This window comes from Myxine glutinosa, chromosome 6 (assembly GCF_964187855.1).
Source record: "Myxine glutinosa chromosome 6, kmMyxGlut1.1, whole genome shotgun sequence".
NCBI classification, from domain to species: Eukaryota; Metazoa; Chordata; class Myxini; order Myxiniformes; family Myxinidae; genus Myxine; species Myxine glutinosa.
This window is the reverse complement of record NC_136266.1, coordinates 68,821,064-68,842,942: the sequence shown is the minus strand read 5'-3', so window position 1 is coordinate 68,842,942 and position 21,879 is coordinate 68,821,064. Positions and strand designations below refer to the sequence as shown.

Here is a 21,879-nt window from a genome sequence, read left to right as displayed (position 1 = left end):
GAAAACATATATGTCCCCATCACTGCTAGACCATAATTGTGACATTTCACATTGATCAATGAAGCGGTTCAAGAGATAGGATTTAAAAAAGATTTTCGTTCAATCCAACATGGCTGCCAGAACATGTGACCTATGAATTATTCGGGAACACCATAGTATGGGGAGAATGTGTGTGAATTTTTCACTCGATCTGTCTAGCTGTTCTGGAGGAGTTGTTTTTAAAGGGTATATTCTTTTAAAGGTAAACAAAGGGAATAAACCCGCAAAATGCCAGAGGAGGAATAATAATATTTGGGTATCATAGCCTGTATATACAAAAGCAATAGCGTATCAGTCTGAAAGGCATGTGGTACTCGAACTAGAAGGTTCACAGAACACCTTAACCCATGCAGTCTTGAGAAAAAAAGGACATGGTCAGGGTCTGCAAACAGCTAATTTGATTGGTCGAGATGATGTACAATGCAACAATATTTTGTCCAAGTACTGCTGAACTGAAGGGTTATGAAAGTGCTAAAAGGCGATTTATGTTATACAGTGTTCAAGTACATAAAGCAATTGAAATAAAGTACAGATTTTAAAGGTCATAGAAATTTTTTTCGGAAGTTTATAATCTCATACACCACCTTATTTAACATGTTACCTTAGTTATTTGTGACTATTGTTTATGTCCTTTATGACGTCCTTAAAAACTAAGTTTCCTGTTTGGAATGATTTTCAATTTTGTTTGACTGCCAGACAGACTGAGTAAAGATATTATCTCACTGCTCTCTGCGCATGCACAATCAGGTCAAATTCAAAGCCAAAGTACTGCAAAACTACAGGTTCGTTTTCCGATTCCTGTTCCATTTTGTGTTTTAAATATACCATTTAACTGAAATGAAGTTATTCATCGATCACAAAACTGACATTTGAATCAACAGACAGATAGCCGTGACCCAATTGCTTAACTCCACTTTTTGCTTCACATGCATGTGGTAAAAAGTGCGACACTAGTCTTGGGACAAAACGAGCAACCAAACTACACCTCACCACATTGAGTAATCTATACCACAAGGCCACTCACACAAAACTTAGATTTCAAACCAACTGGAAAGCTAATACACACCAAGAAACAAGGTACTGTATAATGAGGCTTGAACAAATGTAAAAAACGAAAATGTATCACCTCATTATTGGTAGACATTGTGGTGGAACATGCCTTGAAGACCTTCCATCACTCCTGAACACTCCTTGTTCCTGGTCCTTCTCATCTTGATTCTCTGCTGTTCCTTTTTCCCTTTTTTGTCCGACATCTTTACCTCTTCGTTCACTGAAGTCACTGCTTTCAGATGCGGTTTCCCACTCATCATTTCCACTCTCTCCACCACCTGTCTTTTCCCCACGCTCCTTTCCAGGTTTTTCTCCATCTCCCTCGATATCTCCAAATTTATCATTTTCTTTCCTTTCGTCTGAATCTAAACTTCTCCCTCGAGCTCGACCTCGACCTCCAGCTCCAGCTCGGCCCCTTCCTCTACCTCCAACACGAGCGACACCCCGACCACCAGTTCCAGCTCTACCAACACCTCTACCACCAGTATGACCAGAACTTTGTCCACCAGGCTGATCGCCTCGCCAGATCGCTCGATCTCCTCCTCGCCCCACAGCTCTATCACCACCTCTCCCAACCATTCTATCGCCCCCTCTACCTTCCGCTCTATCGCCCCCTCTTCCTCCGGCTCTATCACCTCCTCTCCCTCCCGCTCTATCGCCCCCTCTCCCTCCCGTTCTATCTCCCCCTCGCCAGACTGATCGATCACCCCCTCGCCAGACCGATCTATCGCCTCCTCGCCAGACCGATCTATCGCCCCCTCTCCAGACCGATCGATCGCCCCCTCTCCAGACCGATCGATCGCCTCCTCTCCAGCCTGATCGATCGCCCCCTCTCCAGCCCGATCGATCACCACCTCTCCACACGGATCGATCACCCCCTCTCCAAACCGATCGATCACCCCCTCTCCAGACCGATCGATGCCCATCCCACTCAACAGAGTGATCTCCCAGATTATCTTCGTTTTGATCAGCCACCTTTTCTCCAACTTTATCCCCTCCTAATGTGCTGTCTTCTGCCACTGCTCTTTCTTCATTGAATTCTTCAATTTTCTTTCCAACATTTTCCCCCTCTCTCCCTCCAACCTTCTCTACTGTTCCAGCATCAACATCTGCTCTGAACCTGTTTGTATCTTTTAATCTGAACCTCCTACTTTTCCTTTCGTCAGTTTTATCATCAATCCTCACTTCCCCCCTCTGAGTACTTTGAGTTTCAATCTCTCCAAACCTTTCCCATCCTTTTGTACCTGCACCTCTCCCTCTCCCCCTCCCTCTCATTCCACTTCTGCCTTTTCCACGATAGAACTGTAATTGATTAAGGGCCCGTGGAGAGCAGGGCCCAAAACCATCAGTCTGGGGGAGGTGTGGAAGTATAGAAAATAGTTAAGAAAAATTGATGAGAGCTCAATCACGATGTGCCCAAAATACGTATACAGTGTTTGAAAAATTAGGGGCTATCTCCATATTACTTAAGTTCAGAATGGGGGGAGGGGCAAGGATAAAATTGGGCTGATTGGGAAGAAGCAGGTGATGGGGGAGGGGAGGAGATAGACTGAAACAAAAAACATACGATATAAAATACTGTACAAAACAAAACAAAATAAAAAAGAGAGGAAAGGAGAATATGGGGGCATACTGTTTATGTGTATATAATATGTCGATGGTCTCTAAAGAGCTAGAGAACATTTCAGATTCCATTCATCAGAAATGCTCCACATTATAACAATGGTAATGAAAAATAATATTTATTATGTGATTGAAGAACAGTATTTTAAGATTTAATGCAAACCTCATAACATAATATAAAAAATAATATTTAAAATTGTGCTGGATAGGAAAGGAAATGCCATTTCACACTTTCCAATACAAAGTCTTTTATACATCCACTTGTAATAATCATTTATTCAATGACAGGAAATCACACATAACATCATACCTGCTCTGTCTTTCTTTCGCTTTCAAAACCTTCGGTTCCTGTAATGTGTATGCCTTGACGTCTCATTCCACCATTCCCTCCTCTGTCCCTTCCAAACACATAATCTCTTCCCTCGCTGTTGAAACCCCTTCCTCTTCCTTGACGATTTCGCCGTACAGGGAGCCGATCTGCACCTTCTATTCTGCAGTCCCTGCTCTCACTGGAATAGCTTCTCAACAAGTTAGCATCATGAAGAGTCGAATGACTGACAGGCTTCTTGGGAGGTGGGAAAACTTCCTGATCAGGGGAAATAGCTGTTTGAGACTTGGGGTGAAGCCCGCCTTGTTGAGTGGATGAAACGTGCCCAGTTGCAAAATGTACGGGTTCAGAAGAGCGACATTGGGGTTGGGAAGTCCGTGTTTGAGCACCCGCTTTGGAACCCCAGCGCATGTTACCGCGCCGAGGTGCAGAAGGTAATGAGGACTAAAGAAAACAAGGGAAGGGAAATATGAAAAAATTTGACTTTTCTCAAGCAAACAAAAACAAAAAAAAATGCAACAGGAAATGCAGAGATCATAAAATTGCCTTGCTTGAATACAAAGACTAATGCCATATACTGTATATGAGCAAATTTCCTGAATGATGAAAAATGACTAAGTTAATGCATCTTAATACATCATACATGTGTTGTTCATGTGTTGCACAGGGCAGCCAGTATCTCATGGTTGTTGTTGTTGAAAGTTTATGAGCCTAGGCCGATATGGTACAATTGTATAAAGGTACAATCGGCTTGCATCCGCAACAACAATTCCTTTCGCATCGATCAATTGAAAACCATTTCATTCAGCACAAACGGTACATCTCCATTTCTCTCGTAATCGATGACGTAAATGGTAATGCAAATGAAACGTTCTGCCTCACTTTGTTTCCTGGTTCCATTCATATTATGTGGTGTCTGACAATAAATAGGTTTCTTTGCAAACTAGCTCTATGGAAGAAACGCGTGCCGAAGACCAATAACTTTTACACCTCGGTTCCTGGCTCCTGGCACACGTACGGTTCCTAGCAATGTACGGTTCCTAGCATTACGTACAATAACTTTCACGCTTCCTCTTTGGGATTGTTGTCTTTTGCTAACTAAAGGAGAGATCCCTCTTCCAACACCCAAGCCTACAGTTTTGAAGGTTCATGGAGTAGCTTGTACATTTATCACAAGCAAAACAAGTATATTACTAGAAGACATTTGGGTGCACTTGCATTTTTATATTAACTACAAGAATCCCTTGGGCTGGCAGGATAGTTATGGTGAGGTATGCATACTCACCTCTGAGCTGTCTAGCCTGGGATCAAATCTCAACCCAGTTATACATTCTCATGCTTGCGTTTTGGATGCTTCGTCCCTCGGGTGAATGTTAAACTCGGTGTCCTGTATACCAGCATTAGTTGGTGTGCGTTAAAGATCCCACGGTGTCCTTCACGATTAGTAAGTGAGCTATCGCCGACACCCTGAACAAATTCAAAATTCCTGCTCTAACCTACAGGGTGGCACTGCATCAGTGGCATAGTTGCGCTCCCAGCAAATTATGCTACCCAAAGGCATGTGCTCCAAACGAAAGAATAATAATAATTCATTGAAAGCGAACAAATCTAACACATTGTATGGGATATAAAACTTTGGATCCCAGCATCATGAGAAGTGTGCTCAGATGGAAATGCCAAACAAGCCAACCCAATTATTCCTGCATCTCTTTCGTTCACCTTTCTTTCCCCCTTCTCTTTCTCGAACAGAAACATCTCCGGCTCAGAAACAGGTGTAGAAGGACTGAGTGCAACCCTCTCTTCTGGTGAAGTTCCTTGAACACAATAATCTTCTGTTGAAGAGAAAAAAACGTTAAGTTGAACATAATTGCAAAGCAAACAAAAAGAAGCCAGAAAAATGAAGTTCAGGGATGTCAGTGAGGTTTTGTGAAAAATTAGATATATTGATTACTGTACAAACTAACAGAACGCGAAAGGGGTTCAGTGCAAACAATTAAATATGCAATATTCTACTTTTTTTTTTTTTAAATAGTTTTTGTTATGGGAATAAATGTTTTGATTAGAGAAAATTACGAATGATGGTTCGTATAATGGCGTCAATTATCAATTTGGCAGTGCCTAATTCGTTTTCTGGATCCTTAAAAGCCCCTTATTACCCACCACCACTGAAGGTCGACCGAGGTTATGTAATCACTCTGTCTGTCTGTCTGTTTGTTAGCAGAATATCTCAAAAAGTTAGGGATGGATTTGGATGAAATTTGGTGGATAGCTTTGGTGTGTGACAAGGGCAAATTGATTAGATTTTGGTGAAGATCCTGATCCGGATGCTAGAATCTTTTAATACATTCTTCACCATTTAGAGATGAGGCAAAAAACGATAAATAGCACAATATCTCAAAACGTTGCGGACGAATTCGGAAGAAACTTGGCGGATGAGTCGGGTAGGTGACAAGAACAAGCAAATTAGAATTGGGTTAAGATCCGAATGCAGATCCGGCCTATCGGTGGAATACAAAATGCAAACCGTTCAGCCTAGCAGTTCTCGTGTTTTTTTTCTGCATCCATATGTGGTCCAAGAGGAATGCATCCTCGCTTTCTGTGGTTGATTTCCCTTAAAGGACAAACTTTTCAAAAAGCAAAAACAGTTTTGTGAAGTTTATTGATCGCAGCACCAAGGTGTGCCTTGCCCATTTCCTTGTGAAGTCCATTCCACTGCCATGGATTCTTAATCTCCACATCATCTGCAATGATGTTGCTTTTTGTTAACAACACTGACAGTCCCACTATCGCTGTTGGATACCACTGGCAGCACAGTCGCCAATCTTGTCTCATTGGCATGTCACTCTCACAACTATATCAGCAAAGATTCAGCACAGCAAACAAATTTAAACAACAACATGATGTATTTTTAAACGCCCCCTCCTTCCACCCATGCAAACACAACGCTCTCTCTTCTCCTTTTTCCTATTTGTTTATTCCCTTTTTGTTTATTGCGTCCTATTTGCTCATTTCCTTGCTTGTGGCGTCTGCATGTTGCTTCACTGTGAGTACGTTGCCATTTTGTCCTGTCAATTCATTCTTCCACAAGCCAAAACATTGAATATTGCGAGAGGCCGTTGTTTTTTCGATGTCCATCATCCCACCCACCCATGCTTGGCCTCAAGGAAGTAAGGATGGGCCCTGCCAACTAGCCCGTCCAATTAACGGCCAGACAAATGGAGGGATTACCCTCACATAAAAAACCCCCGAGGGGTAAGCAGAGATAGAGAATGGAGCCACCGGCAGGGGTAAAGAGAAATGTGGATGGGTTTAAGTGAAAACCATTTCAGCTACATTTAGCATTTGATTGTAACCATTATATAGCATGTAATTCAGCACTTGTAACATGATGAAAGTCATGACATAAACTGCTCATCTTTTTATGAAAAACGATTGACACAGGACACAGGAATTCCATTTACACAACGATATGTAACGAAATAACTTGAAAAAAATAACTTTCTTGTTTGGGAGGAATGTGAAAATGGTTAAATTTACCAGGAGTGGCATTTTTTTTTTAAGTGCTGCATGATAAAACAACAATATAAGATTCAGTACAGCAAATAAATTTAATATCTAAATAATCTTGTGGTGAGGCTATTGCCCAGAAACAACTTGCTTTCGTCTCCTGGAAAGCAAATCCAACGGAAGGAAATCTCATTTCCTTTCACAAAGCCCAAAACAAGTGTGTGTCCACCCTCAGGAGAGCCAGGAAACAATATCTCTCCATTCTCAGGACCGAACTCTCTTATCTGTCTCCCTCTTCCAAATCCTGGTGGCATCTGGTCAAATCTGTTTCTGGTGTTTGTTCCCCCTCCATCCCCTCCCTCACCTCAAATGGCCACACGGCTGACTCCGCACGTGAAAAAGCTGAATGCCTCAACTCTGTGTTTGCCTCTAAATCTTGTGTCCAAAACCCATCCCTCTCTGTACCCACCGTACCCACAGTACCCAGTCGTACCCAGTTGCTCCTGGACTCTGTGTCCTTTCCTCCTGACAAGGTGGAAAAGTTTCTGTCAACCCTCGACTCTGATTCTGCAACTGGACCTGACGGCATCAGCCCACGGGTCCTAAAATCCTGTTCTTCCACTCTTTCACTCCCTCTCTCTGTTCTCTTCTCCCTCTCTTTTGCTCAAGGTCATCTTCCATCTGCTTGGAAATCTGCCATCATCACCGCTTTGCACAAAAAAGGTGCAAAAACAGATCCCAGCAACTACAGACCAATCAGCCTTCTCCCAATTATCAACAAAGTCATGGAATCCATCATTGCTTCAGATATGAAATCTTTCCTCTTCTCCAATGGCTTGATCTCTGATCATCAATTTGGTTTCAGACCTGGACACTCTACTCTGGGCATGCTGCTTCTGCTTTCTCAACAATGGATGGAGGTCCTCAATGCCAAACAGGAAATTAGAGCAGTCTCCCTTGACATATCACGTGCCTTCGATACGGTCTGGCACCCCGCTCTGCTCACCAAACTCTCCTCTTTTGGTATCCATGGAAATCTCCACGCATAGCTGGCGGACGTCCTCTCTAGTCGTAGTCAACGTGTGGCCCTGAATGGATTTCTCTCATCTCCTCTTCCTGTTCAGGCTGGAGTTCCCCAAGGCAGTGTTCTGGGCCCTGTGCTTTTTCTGGTCTTCATCAATGATCTCTCTGACTCTCTTGAAAATCCTCTCTATCTCTTTGCTGATGACTCTACTCTCTGTCACTCCATTCTTCATCCCTCAGATCGGCTGTCTGCAGCCTCCTCACTCTCTGCAGACCTGGACAAAATCACAGACTGGGCAAACAAGTGGAACATGTCTTTCAATCCTGACAAATCTCACACTCTTACGATGTCTCTCCGAAAAGACCGACTGGACAACCCTCCCATCCACTTTCTGAATAATCCTCTCCAAGAAGTTCTGTCACTCAAGCTTTTGGGTCTCACTATCTGCCATGATCTTTCCTGGGAAAACCACATTTCAAATCTGGCCTCCAAAGCCAGTCGCCGACTGGGCATCCTCCGTCGTGCAAAGTCCTTCCTTGGCACACCCGAGCTCCTCACCACATACAAGGCTTTCATCCGCAGCTCAATGGAATACTGCTCTCCCCTCTGGGCTGGTGCTCCTGCCTCACACCTAGCTCGTCTTCACGCTGTTGAAACCAAAGCATTCAGAATCATTGGAATCTCCCGCGATGAAGCTAACTCCAAGGGCGTCTCACTCACTCACCGCAGGCAGGTTGGTGGTCTTTCCGTCTTCTACCGACTCCTCTCTGGCCTTGCCCCCCCAGCTCTCTGGGCTCTGTCCCGCAAATATTCCTACAGGTCGCACAAGATCTGCCTGCAACCCTCTTATGGTTAAACTGCCAAAATCAAGACTCTCTGCTCACCTTCACTCCTTCATTCCTCTTTCCTCCCGCCTCTGGAACAAACTCCCTCACTCTCTTCAATCCCACTCCACCCTCCAGGTCTTTAAAACAGCTGTTCACCACCATCTCTTATCTTCCCCCATCCAAAACCTTGATCTTTTCTACCCCCGCCAATTTCACCCCAATTCCACTTTTTTGAAATACCAACTTCGGTCCTGGAAGTCCTTGGTGTTCTTGTGTTTTATACTTCTCCCTCCCCCCCCCCCCCCCCTTCCCACGCCTCCTCCACCCGGGCCCTCTCCTTTCCACGCATCTCCCTGCTCTCGGATGTTGTGTTTGTGTACTTCCCCATCTCTCCCCATCTTGTCTTCCGCTCCCTCTTTTTGTATATTTTGTTTGTCTGGTTGATTTGTTTGTGAAATAAATGTTAGCTCTTTACGAGCCTCGATTCAGTATCCAAAAAAAAAGAAAAAAAAAAAAGTGAAAAGCCAATTACAGGAAACTTTCCAGGATTTACATCAAGCCTAGTTTCGCTAGAACGTCGATAACACATTATGGGCCAATAGTCGATTTAAGTCACGCTTGTCCGATACAACGTTGTTCAAAAAATTTAAGTACAGTGTACCTCCGTTCGTCCAATACCGGTGTACGTATCTTTGTGAATAAACGGAGTAAATAAATGCTTTGGTGTCCTTTGTTCTCCCCATTGACTTAGGAAATACGCACATAAAGTCACTTGGTCTCAGTGATTTGAGTTGCCATGATCGCAAACGGCTTTGATTATTTATCGTACGTTAAAGGACAGATTGGATTCAGGATGATTAACGTCCACACGGAAAGCACTCCGTGTCCAATGGGGTGACCACTTGAACTGCCATTTGCATACCAGCTGTGAGGGAGTACCAGCATATCTCTTAGCTGGTTCAGACATTCCATTGAAGCACGGTAGCACCTGCCTCCCCATCCCTGTAGTCCCTCCATTCTCAGCCCATACCAATAAATTGTCTATTTGTGTACATACATTATTGTCTATTTGGGAAAATCGTACATGAATAACGTCGTTTCATATAATGTTGCAGTGTTTAGGAACGCATCGACGATGTAAATCTGAGACTTGCTGTATATCAAATTTCCTTTAACAAAATTAGGGAGAGACACAAACCTGAATGGAAGGCATCAAAGGAGTGTTGATATTGTGTAGGCTTCGAAATGGCACGCTAGAAGGAAAGAATACGTTAAGGGTATACAAGGAATTAAAAACATGATTGTTTGTTAAAATATAATAATGAAATACAGAACAGTACTGTATAAAAATGGTACAAAGACAGGTTAAATAAATTGTCAGGAAAAACCCAACTCTCATTAATTACCTTTAGAGAGGAGTAAAACATTGCTTCAAAAAGGGGATCGAAAAACAACAACAACCACGGTCCCCGAAAAAGGCCAACCCCCCGCTTGCGGGGAAAAAATGGCCTCTAAAGGTTTTTTTTTGTTTGTTTTTTTAGAGAGGGGATAATGTCCCTCATCTGTCTGGTTTGGTTTCGAAGCGACACCACTCATTACACTGCACTTGACTCTTAATGTGTTTACAGCAACTTGGTGTAAGCACTCACTTCTTTCATATGCAACACAAGGCCGCATGGAGCATAATTTGTTGGGGGCACGGCTTTGACCCTGATGCAGTGCCCTCTGCAGGTTAGGGCAGGAATATGCAATTTGTTCAGTGTACCGGTGATAGCTCTTCACAAAGAACAATGTGGGATCTCTAATGTCAACCGACTAAGGCAAGCCGATGGGACACCAGGGTTAATGTCCACCCGAGCGACGCACACACATTGATGCCTTGACAATTTAGAGCTGGGCTGAGATTCCATTGCTAACTATTTTGGCCTGAAGGTGGACAGAACACTGGTAATGTGGTTACAAACAAATAAATGGCTGAACTAAATTATGAACCTATCCACTAAGGTCTTTACGTGGCACCAAGACTACATGAGGATTGATAAATGTATGTGAGGGATGGCATACATTGATGCCTTGGCCTGCCTGCAAAACATCAAGATGACAGTTTTTCGCAGGGCCAAGATTCAAACCCAGACTGGACAGCTCAGAGGGGAGTGTGCGTACCTGAAGTTTATACTGCCAGCTCATGAGCACTCACGATAGAATGCATATGGGACTGGGATTCAACTGCGATTTTCAACCCTTTGAGTGCATCATTACTGAGCCACAAGCGTGCCAATGTAACCGTGGGATATTTAACATCTATCAGCAACCAACAGTGTCAGAAGACAGATGCACAGCTTAAATATCCATTCAATGGATGGATAATCAATCAAATGGCTACTTGCAAAGCACCCATACGACAGTTGGAAATCGGGTCAACAATTCACATCAAGACTCAACAGCTCATAAAGAACGTGTGCTACCTTAGTACCATCTGGTCTGATGATTGGGGCACCAAATTGCGATCTATGAAAAGGCAGAGCTGACCAAAATCACTCACCAAAAACAAAAAAAAAGCAAAAATATAATTAAAAAAAAGAGGGAGAATTGCTTTGCAATACATGTCCCCTAAAGATGTGATATTTTCCCCTACCCATGTGAAGTCCAAAAAGAGCATAACTGTGAATAATTGATGAAACGCCCTGAAACTCAAACTTGTTCTTTAAGTTATGATAATAAAGCGATGTTCCAGGTTTCAGTTGACTACGTTAAAGGGTATGGGGGGAAAAGTCTGGGAAATCACAGGTGGGTTGGACAGACAGACAGACAGACAGATGGAGAGCAAACCTATAGTTCCCTCCGGTGAAACCAGTAGGGGACCAAGAAGAGAAAAAACGGGAGTGGGCAAAGGAAGAGGGAATTAAACAAGGTAAGAGAATGGAGAGAACATCAAATAAAATAGGAGAAACTGAAAACGAAGAGACAGAAGCATTTCTACAGATGTTTTATACAGTGTGAGGGACATTGCTAACCTGATGTTGTTTTTGAGGAATTAAAGTTGAAGAGGGTTGTTGCTGAAAGCCATACATTTTGTCATTTCCTTCTTTTTCATCAATAATTTCTGTGCAGGAGGTACAACAGGTGATATTGGTGAGATTATTATTGGTGAGGTAATTACACAGCACGAAACGTGCAGGCGCCCACAAGAAATCAAAACAGGTGCATCAAATGCTTTTTAATCATACAAACCCAGCACTAAACTACTAGCCGGATCCGTTGTGAATAACACAGTGCAACAGTTGACAGCCAATAATGCTAGCAGACATGGTACCCAGCTTAACGTCTATCGGAGGGACAGCACACTGTGATGCAACTCGCTGCTTGCAAAACACATTCCGAAATTTTTAGAATTGGGTCAGGAATTGAAACCAGGTGACAAGGCCTGAAGGTAAATGTGTTGTCATTGCACCAGCTTATTGCACCTGGGCTCCTTTAAGGATAATTATGTAAACCAAAAACAAAGGCTTTGGTGGTGGATGGGGAGGTTGTGGACACCAGATGATCAGAGCAAAATATTCACAAACTCCTATATGATCCATTCCAACATTTACCTGTTGACAGCTGAGACTGTGTTTTCACTTCGGTCTCCATGATACCTTTCCTCTCCTCTGTTCCTTTTTCTCTTTGACCATCCCCTTTCATTCCCCGTGGAAATTCTTCTCTGTTTATTTTCCCCTCACTCATTTCATCCTCCTCACCATCCTTAATCACCTGTCCCTTTCTCATCTTTTCATTCCATTTTTCTAAATTTCTCACAGTCTTCACCTCTCTCTCATTTTTACCAAATCCATGATTTTGCATTGCCTCTATACTATTAATGTCCTTTAATTCCCTAATTTCTTCACCAACTACTCCACATCTGTCACGATGTCCGGCTGCATCAGTTTCTATCCCGGCTTCATTTCCCTTACTTCCTTCCTTTTTCAATCTTTTCACGTCATGAAACCTTTCATTCCAAACGTTGTCACGATCTTTTGCTTCTGAAACAACCCCATTTGGTTCACAACCTTTCCTTATGTATTCCTTTCCTCTTCTCTGTTCATTGTCCAATACTGCCTTCTTTTCCCAATCTACCTCTCTTGTTCGTTCTCTCCACACTTGTCTCCGATCATTGTCTCCATCCCTGATGAACTCACCCATTCTAACTCTTCCCCTATCACCCCTCTCTGCTTTTCTTTCCCTCACTAAATCTGTCTCGACTACTTCCCTCTTTCTCCATGACTCTACTTTCATAATTTCTCCCTCATTCACTCTATCTGTGTCACCCTCAACATGGACCTTTTTCCTCCACAAGTCCTCTTCTCCGTCTCTCAATCTCTCCTGCACTCCTTTTGTCTCTTCCTTACTTTCCTGAACAAACTTTTCTCTCTCTTCCCCTTTACCTGTCCCTGTCACCCTCTCTATACCTTTATTACCATCCCAACACCTCTCCCTTGCTTTTCCAAGATTTTTGCTCTCGATCTCTTTCCAAACATCCCTCCCAATCTCGTGCTTCTCACAAACTCCATGTTGCCACTCGTTCATGCTTCTCACAGACTCCATGTTGCCAGTAAGCCTGATCTCATCCATTCCTTGCTCATTCTCAAGCTCATTAACTCTCACACCCATTCTCCAATCTACTCCCAACACTTTCTCCCTTTCCTGCTTCTTTATTTCCTCCCTCTCCCTTTCTCTTTCCTGAACATTCTGTCTTTCATCTAACAAATCAATCTTGTCATCCTCAACCGTTTTTACCTCCGCACCAAGCTCCTTCTGTTGCCCGCATTCCACTTTTTCCCATCGTGTTTCCTCCACCATCAATTGTTGTATCTCTGTGCTTTGTATAATCTCACACACATTCGCAGAATGTTCGTCTTGTTTCACAACATCTGCTTCAAAGCCAAAATCTCTTTCACATTCCACAGCTTTTTCTTCATTTAATTCACGATTTTCTGACTCCAACACCACTTGTTCATCAGGAACAAGCTCTAGCGCCTTGCTGTTCATTTTCTCACTTTCTTTCAATGACCCTTTGTTTCTTTCTATGATTGTCACTTTAGGTGTCTCTGGTACACTCTCCATTTCTGACTGTGTCCCTAATTCACTACGTCGCTCTCGCTCTCTGTCTTCCAGTCGCTTAAGCTTCAGTTGGCAGGCCCTTCTCGTTACTTCTTCACGCTCCTTCTCTTCCACTTCTCTTCTGTGCCGAGCTCGCTCCACAGCAGCATCGACGCAACGGGTACGGAAACGCCATGCCGAATCACTGGCTCCTGGGGGAGGCTGCAGAACAAGTAAGCTTCATCAATATATAGAAGCTTGAAACCAATAGCAAAAGTCTAGGTCAACCCTCAACATTATGAGGGGTGGAAACAATATGAGGGGTGGAATGGGGGGCGTGGGGAGATTGGGGGGGGGGGGGGTGAGGGGTTTGTAAATAGCAGGTGGTTTAGGTGTGATGGGGGAGATTGACAGGTTGAGGTGGCATGGAGAAAATAGTGTGTGTGCGAGATGGATGAATCCCGATAATTAAACTAAATGAATGTATGAATGAATGGATTGAATGCATATGGGGGGCGGGGCAAAAAGCTGAGCAGGGCATAGATGTCGAAATTAGACAGACCAGAGAGAAATAGGACATGACAAAGACAGCACGATGGTGCAAGACGAAGGGTAAATAATTTTGGTAGGGTGGGATGTGACACACTTTGGTAACTTGTGTTATGGTTAGCAAATACTTACTGGTAAAGATACATCTGAAGGTGAATCAAGTGGAGGTACTGGAAGTAGAGGTGCTACAAGACAAGGGTCTGAAGAGATTTGTGGAGATGTGGCCAAGTCATCATTTGGAATTTGGTTAGGGACTAGGTTTTGCATTAAACCTTGAGATAAAGGTGGTTCAATTGGTTTAATGTGAGCAGAGTTGTCGGGGGATGGGGCCTGGTTGAGGAGGCCTTGGTGGGGTGGATCCTGGCAGGGTTGGGCCGGGTGGGACTGGGGCGGGTCCTGTTGGGGCAGGGGCAGGGGCAGGGTCTGGCGGGATGGGGGCAAGCCCTGTCGGGGTGGGGGCAAGCCCTGGCGGGGTGTGGGCAAGCCCTGGCGGGGTGGGGGCAAGCCCTGGCGGGGTGGGGGCAAGCCCTGGCGGGGTGGGTGCAGGGTGTGGTGGGGCAGGGCGCGGTGGGGTAGGGCCTGGTTGGGCACGGACTGGGCAGTACGGGAACGCTGAATTTCCGATTGTCCATCTCCCCAAACTTCTCTTCCAGTCCTCCTGAAATAAATAAAAATAAACCATAGGTACGTCATTACACCAGCAGCCACAAAGAGTACATAAGGCAGGGAAAGGAATAAAGTGAATAGAAAGCAACATGGGGAAGAGTACAATAAAAAGACAAATTAAAATGTATTTTTGGAAACAGCAATATAGGTTCATGGAGGATCTAATAAATCAAAATCAAAAAGTGGAGCCAAAGATCTCACACATGAATGGATGAGTGGCAGAGAGGAAAGGGGCATGCAGTGGGGAGATGGGGGTCAGTGAGAGTGGAAGAGGGTAGGGAGAAAACATGAGGTAGCGTTGGTCAGCACTTTTGAAAGACTGGAGGGAGGGAGGGAAACGAGACAACAGACATAGGGAGCCGATTACATAGACGAGAGAAGAGAGGGATGAAGGAATGGAGAGGTGAGCGTTCAACTTTTGTTCACAGACAAATATAAATGACAAAACACAATCCAGACCAGACAACAAATTCACCCTCTGTTGCTTGTTCCCTTGCCCTCGTCATCATCTCCATCACTGAAGTGAAGTTGTTCTTCATAATCCACTTCTTCTTGAGCTCCTTCACAACCAATACATAGCAAGATTGCATTGTACAAAATGTCAAGCCACAAAACACTAATTACATGCAGCATATGGAAGTCACAAGAAACAAGTGAAAAAAGCTATTATTCTCCAGAAAAGCCCAATAAAGTTTTTAGTTCATTTACTTATTCCTCATGCTAAATGGCACATCGTTGTTTCCCAATCTGGAGACAAAGTAGAAAATGGTGAAACGTAGCTATCATGACCAAATCCTGTGCTTTCTACATTATAAAATATATAATATATTTCCGATTGTCCATCCAGGTTTCAGACCAGGTCATTCTACTCTGGACATGCTGCTTCTGCTGTCTCAACAATGGATGGAGGTCCTCAATGCCAAACAGGAAATTCGAGCTGTCTCCCTTGACATATCACGTGCCTTCGATATGGTTTGGCACCCCGCTCTGCACACCAAACTCTCCTCCTATGGTATCCATGGAATACTCCACGCATGGCTTGTGGACTTCCTCTCTAGTCGTAGTCAACGTGTGGCCCTGAATGTGTTTCTTCATCTCCCCTTCCTGTTCAGGCTGGAGTTCCCCAAGGCAGTGTTCTGGGCCCTGTGCTTTTTCTGGTATTCATCAATGATCTCTCTGACACTTGAAAATCCCTTGAAAATCAAACAAGTGGAACATGTCTTTCAATCCTGACAAATCTCACACTCTTACAATGTCTCTCCGAAAAGACCGACTGGACAGCCCTCCCATCTACTTTCTGAACAATCCTCTCCAAGAAGTTCTGTCACTCAAGCTTTTAGGTCTCACTATCTGCCATGATCTTTCCTGGGAAAACCACATTTCCGATCTGGCCTCCAAAGACAGTCACCGACTGGGCATCCTCCGTCGTGCAAAGTCCTTCCTTGGCACACCTGAGCTCCTCACCACATACAAGGCTTTCATCCGCAGCTCAATGGAATACTGTTCTCCCCTCTGGGCCGGTGCTCCTGCCTCACACCGAGCTCAGCTTCACGCTGTTGAAACCAAAGCTTTCAGAATCATTGGAATCTCCCGCGATGAAGCTAACTCCGAGGGCCTTTCACTTACTCACCGCAGGCAGGTTGGTGGTCTTTCTGTCTTCTACCGGCTCCTCTCCGGCCTTACTCCCCCAGCTCTCTCTGGGCTCTGTCCCCCAAATATTCCTACAGGTCGCACAAGACCTGCCTGCATCCCACTCATGGTTAAACTGCCAAAATCAAGACTCTCTGCTCACCTTCACTCCTTCATTCCTCTTTTCTCCCACCTCTGGAACAAACTCCCTCACTCTCTTCAATCCCACCCCTCCCTCCAGGTCTTTAAAACAGCTGTTCACCACCATCTCTTATCTTCCCCCATCCAAAACCTTGATCTTTTCTAACCCCGCTAATTTCACCCCAGATCCCCTTTTTTGAAAAACCAACTTCTTTCCTGGAAGTCCTTGCAGTGTCCTTGTGTTTTATACTTCTCCCACCCCCGCCCCCACCCTTCCCAAGCCTCCTCCCCCCCACAAGCCCTCTCCCTCTCACAGATCTCCCGATGTCCCTGCTCTCAAATGTTGTGTTTATGCTTCCCCTTCTCTCCCCATCTTGTCTACCGCTACCCTTATTATATGTTTTGTGTGACTGATTTTTTGTGTGATGAATGTTAGCTCTTTCACGAGCCTCGATCCTGTATCCAATATATATATATATATATATATATATATATATATATATATATATATATATATATATATCTATCTATATATATATTATAATAATAATAATAATGCATTTATTTTATATAGCGCTTTTCAGGAAGCCCAAAGACGCTTTGACAGAGTGCAAAACATAATGCATAGCAAAACATAAAAACAATTGCAAAAAAAGAAGAATCAATAGGGAAATATTCAAAGCACAAAGGAGGGAGGAGGAGAGGAGATAGTCAGGGGTTAGATGCTGTGGGTTAAATGTTGAATGCAGTGTTGAACAGGTGGATCTTGAGTGATGTTTTGAATGTGGTGAGTGAGGAGGAGTCTCTGATGGTGTGAGGTAGCGAGTTCCAGAGGGTGGGAGCAGCGATGGAGAAGGCCCTGTCCCCCCCAGGATCTAAATTTGGTCCGGATGGGGGGGGGGTCAGGAGGTTGGTACCAGCAGAGCGGAGGTTGCGGGTGGGAGTGTGTCTGGAGAGGAGGTCAGCCAGGTAGGATGGGGCCAGGTTATGGAGGGCTTTGTAGGTCAAGAGGAGGATTTTGTACTGGATTCTCTGGGAGATGGGGAGCCAGTGAAGCTTGTAAAGGACGGGGGTGATGTGGTCACGGGTCCGGGAATGGGTGAGTAGACGGGCAGCGGAGTTCTGAATGTATTGGAGTTTATTGGTGATTGTTGAGGGTGAACCATAAAGGAGGCTATTGCAGTAGTCCAGACGGGAAGTGATGAAGGCGTGGATGAGGGTTTCTGCAGCCACGGAGGAGAGGGATGGACGGAGACGGGCGATGTTTTTCAGGTGAAAGAAGGCTGTCTGTCAAAGTATCTATGTATGTATGTATGTATGTATGTATGTATGTATGTATGTATGTATGTATGTATGTGTATATATATATATATATATATATATATATATATATATATATATATATATATATATATATATATATATATATATATATATATATATATATATATATATACATACATACATACATACATATATATATGTATATATATATATATATATAGACTTGGCATTTAATATGGAATTTTTTTTTGTTGGGGTGAACTTACTTTTCAAGATGACTTAGAACCAAAAGTTCATTGGAATTATGTTGAAATTATTCTAGATTTTGTTAATGTGACCTTTAAAATAAACAAAAACCACATTTGACATTTCGAAGCAAATAAATTGATCCTTGAAAGTAATGGAAACTGATATCGAACTCAATTCACGGACAGTACTGTGTTAAACTTCAGTGCGTTTTCCAGAAGTATCTCTTTATTTTGCACATTAGCCAAAAATTTTTTTAACAAAAACAAAAGTTAAATTACGACTGTGATTACGGACAGTAAAATTACAGTTCAGTACTTCGTGTAACCCCCACGAGCATTCTCAGGAGAGCACGTACACGTTGAGGCATGCTGTTCACGAGATTTGCCAAGGTTTGGACAGGAATCGCTTGCCATGCAGTTACAATAGCCTGCTGCAATTCACGCACAGAGGCAGGCTGCTGGTCCAAGTTGTCGATTTGACACGTTAATTCTGCCCACAAGTTCTCTATCGGATTCATATCCGGGGACGTGGCAGGCCACTCCATATGCTCTACACCACGGTCAGCAAGAAAGTGTTGGATCATGCGAGCACGATGAGGCCGTGCATTGTCATCTTGGAAGACAAAGTTTCCTGGAAAGGCTGCACGAACAAATGGAAGCAATGTTTCTTCCAGAATGGCCCTGTGCTTGAACTGGTTCAGGTTTCCATTCAGAACAACCAGGTCAGTGTTGCCCCCTGCATGAAAAGCAGCCCAAACGGTCACCCCACCACCTCCAGCCTGGACTCTTGGCACTATACAATCTTCGTTGTAGGCTTCATGCACTTGTCTGCACACTCGGACGCGGCCATCTTGACGATAGACCAGAAATCTAGACTCGTCACTGAAGATCACGTGATTCCAGTGTCCTGGCTGCCATTGACGGTGCTCTCTGGCCCACTGCAATCGGCGCTGGCGGTGTTGTCTGGTCAGACGTGGCTTTCTCAGGGGACGCCTGGCACGATAGCCTGCTTGAACCAGTCGTTGGTCGACTAGCCTTCTGGATACAGGCACATTTGTCAGTTGCTGCCACTCGGCCCTCAGCCAATTAGCTGACTTGGTACGGCCATTGCGGACTAACCGGTGCAGCTGGCGATCATCCCTCTTTGTGGTTCTGCGGGGACGTCCTGGCCTCGGTATTGGAGTAGGGACACCCCTCTGAGCATTTAGTTTCAGGATCTTTGACACCTGACCTTCAGTGATGCCATACTGCCAAGCAACAGCACGCTGTTTCATGCCGGAATTTCGTAAAGCCACCACTAAATGACAAACAGCATTGTCGAGTTGACGGACCATCTCCAGGGGAAGCGGCAATAACTTTTGTAGACGTGCAGCAGTTGTTTTCCACTAATACAGAACGCACCAACCCTTATATACCCGATTGTGAAGCCAATCGTCAAATGTACCTGTCCGTACATTTTGTCAAGCCACCTGCGATATAATCCTGTTATTGACTTCTTGCTGCGACAGACAATCAGTGACATGGTTCTTTTAACAAAGAAATCACCGAAGCGTAAAAGAAACTCACCAGATTGATATAAATGATCTTTTGATCTTTTCAGAAATTGTTCAGAAATTAAACCCAAGTCAAGAAAAAAATATTCCATATTAAATGCCGTCTGTGTTTGTGTATATATGTATATATGTGCGTGTGTGTGTGTGTGTGTATGTATATATATATATATATATATATATATATATATATATATATATATATATATATATATATATATATATATATATATATATATAGATATATATATAGATATATACGCGGACGTAGTTTCAGGACGGTCGATCTTTAATTCTCGACAAGCTTTCGACCAACAAAGGTCTTCTTCTTTGTCGTCCCCAAGTTCAGTGGAAGTTGAAGCCCGAATAAGAAGACTAAGACTGTATATATCTGTCAATAAGGCTCGATTCCGAAGGCCTTTGATTGGTAGATGGCCAAGTCAGCCAAGTAAAGTTAAAACAGACAATAATATGCATGTAAGTGAATGCAGAGCCGAACCTGCCCAGCCTCCATCCAGTTCACTCTCAAGTGTGTCAAGCTCTTTCATTTGTTGGAGGTCCAGTATTGGTGGGGCCATATCCCAACCACTCCCAGGCCAGTTTCGTCCAGCACGCCTGCGAAAAAGAAGATCCATAAGTAATAAATGGGTTCATCGATAACTTAAATCGACCTCGGTCTTATGGGTCCTCGGGGACTAGTGGGTCATCAGGGACTTTTGAGTCATCTGGATATTTTGGGTCCTTCGAGACTGTTGGGTCCTCAGGATCTCAAGGCTATTTTGGAGTTTTAAAGGATCTTCCAAGGTCAAAGGGATCTCAGCAGTCTAAAAGGTACATTTAAATAGTACATAACTAATTAATAGGCATACATAATTAATACACACAAAATATCACACACAAAATATCACATATAACACACACACACACACACACACACACACACACACACTCACACAGACACACACAGACACACACACACACACTTTATGGAGATCGTGGAGAATGGCAGCGACACAGCTGACGGGTCGGAGAGAAATCGCCGTGTGGGGGTAAAGGTCAGAAATACGTGTATGGCTCATAAAAGCAGGCTTTGCGGCCCCGAGAGAAGCGGCGAGCATAATATATCGGACGGAATGCTAAATGGTCCATGTAGCGGCATCCGGAGTAGGAAGAAAGCAAGCGCGAGTGGGAACATCGTCGCAAAGATAACGCATGTTACGAACAACCAAGGGAGCTACTGGAAGGCCTCGAGTGGTGCAACGGAAGCCCCGTTCATGACGCTTGATCGGGTGAGTGGGTTGAAGAATATTTAAAAAACAACTCCGGCCAAATGGTCACAGAACCCCAACAGAGAAAGCTCGGTCAAGTCTGTGCGGACACACCTGGCAGCTGGGGCATGTCCTGCTAAGATAGACGGCTGCACCTTCCCCAAAAAGAGGCAGAATCCTGCATTAAAGCACAAAGCTACAATGGTGCGACAATGGTGCTTGTCTCAAAGGATAGATCTAAGCAGTACAGCAATGACAAAAGTAATGAAAACTGGAATGCTGAGGGGAGGGGAAACATCCTTCTACGCAAAGGTGCTCTGCATCTGTAGGGAGGGAGATGGGTGGTGAAGGAGACCGATTTATGGCTAAAAAAAACAAAGACACAAATGCTAATGGACAGAAGAACGAAGAGGTACAGAGGGACAGAGGAGAGGAGGAGTGGGTGGGGGGGAATGGGGGAGGATAATGAGGAACAATGTGATCTGGCAGAAGAGTTGGCTAATAAGATAGAGGACCTGCGATTGATACCAACTGAAGAAAGACCATGACTAATTCGAGGCCATATTAATAAACGCAGAAAAGCACTACAACAACAACAACAGCATGCATTTTAAGGCCATTTTCCCTGCTAGAGCAGAGGTTAGCCTTGCAGTCCCCATGACGATCTTCTCCGTTTTGCCCTATTTTCTGCATCTCTCCTTGTTAACCCCCTTGCCCTCATTTCTTCTTCCACCATCTTTAGCCAAGTCTTTCTCGGTCTTCCCCGATCTCTACTTCCTTCTACATTCATTTCCATCACTCTTCTCAACCAGTCACTCTCATCCTTCCTCAACACATGACCAAACCATCTCAACCTGTTCCTCTTCACAGCATCAATCACAGGCTCTTTTCCCATCATCTTTCGCAATTCATCATTTGTCTTCCTCTCTCTCAACGATACTCCGCACATCCACCGAACCATTCGCATTTCCACCCTTTCCAGCCTTCGTTGCTGCTCTACATTCATGACCCATGTCTCGCTCCCATAAATCATAACACTTCTCACACATGCAGCATACACCTTTCCC

At 44.1% G+C, this 21,879-nt stretch overlaps 1 protein-coding gene across 3 annotated transcripts in view; it reads right to left on the bottom strand.

Annotated features, from left to right (window-relative positions):
• LOC137429913 (uncharacterized) overlaps positions 1-21,879 on the bottom strand; it is a 99,651-nt gene that overhangs the window by 37,893 nt on the left and 39,879 nt on the right. For all 3 annotated transcript variants that reach the window (XM_068120280.2, XM_068120281.2, XM_078779970.1), the window contains exons 8-16: positions 20,044-20,159; positions 15,168-15,252; positions 14,159-14,684; positions 11,992-13,699; positions 11,413-11,501; positions 9,597-9,651; positions 4,760-4,872; positions 3,023-3,484; positions 1,166-2,439 (exon numbers count right to left, since the gene is read on the bottom strand). In XM_068120280.2, coding sequence (XP_067976381.2) covers positions 1,166-2,439; positions 3,023-3,484; positions 4,760-4,872; positions 9,597-9,651; positions 11,413-11,501; positions 11,992-13,699; positions 14,159-14,684; positions 15,168-15,252; positions 20,044-20,159 — 4,428 coding nt within the window. The remainder of the gene's footprint in view (positions 1-1,165; positions 2,440-3,022; positions 3,485-4,759; positions 4,873-9,596; positions 9,652-11,412; positions 11,502-11,991; positions 13,700-14,158; positions 14,685-15,167; positions 15,253-20,043; positions 20,160-21,879) is intronic.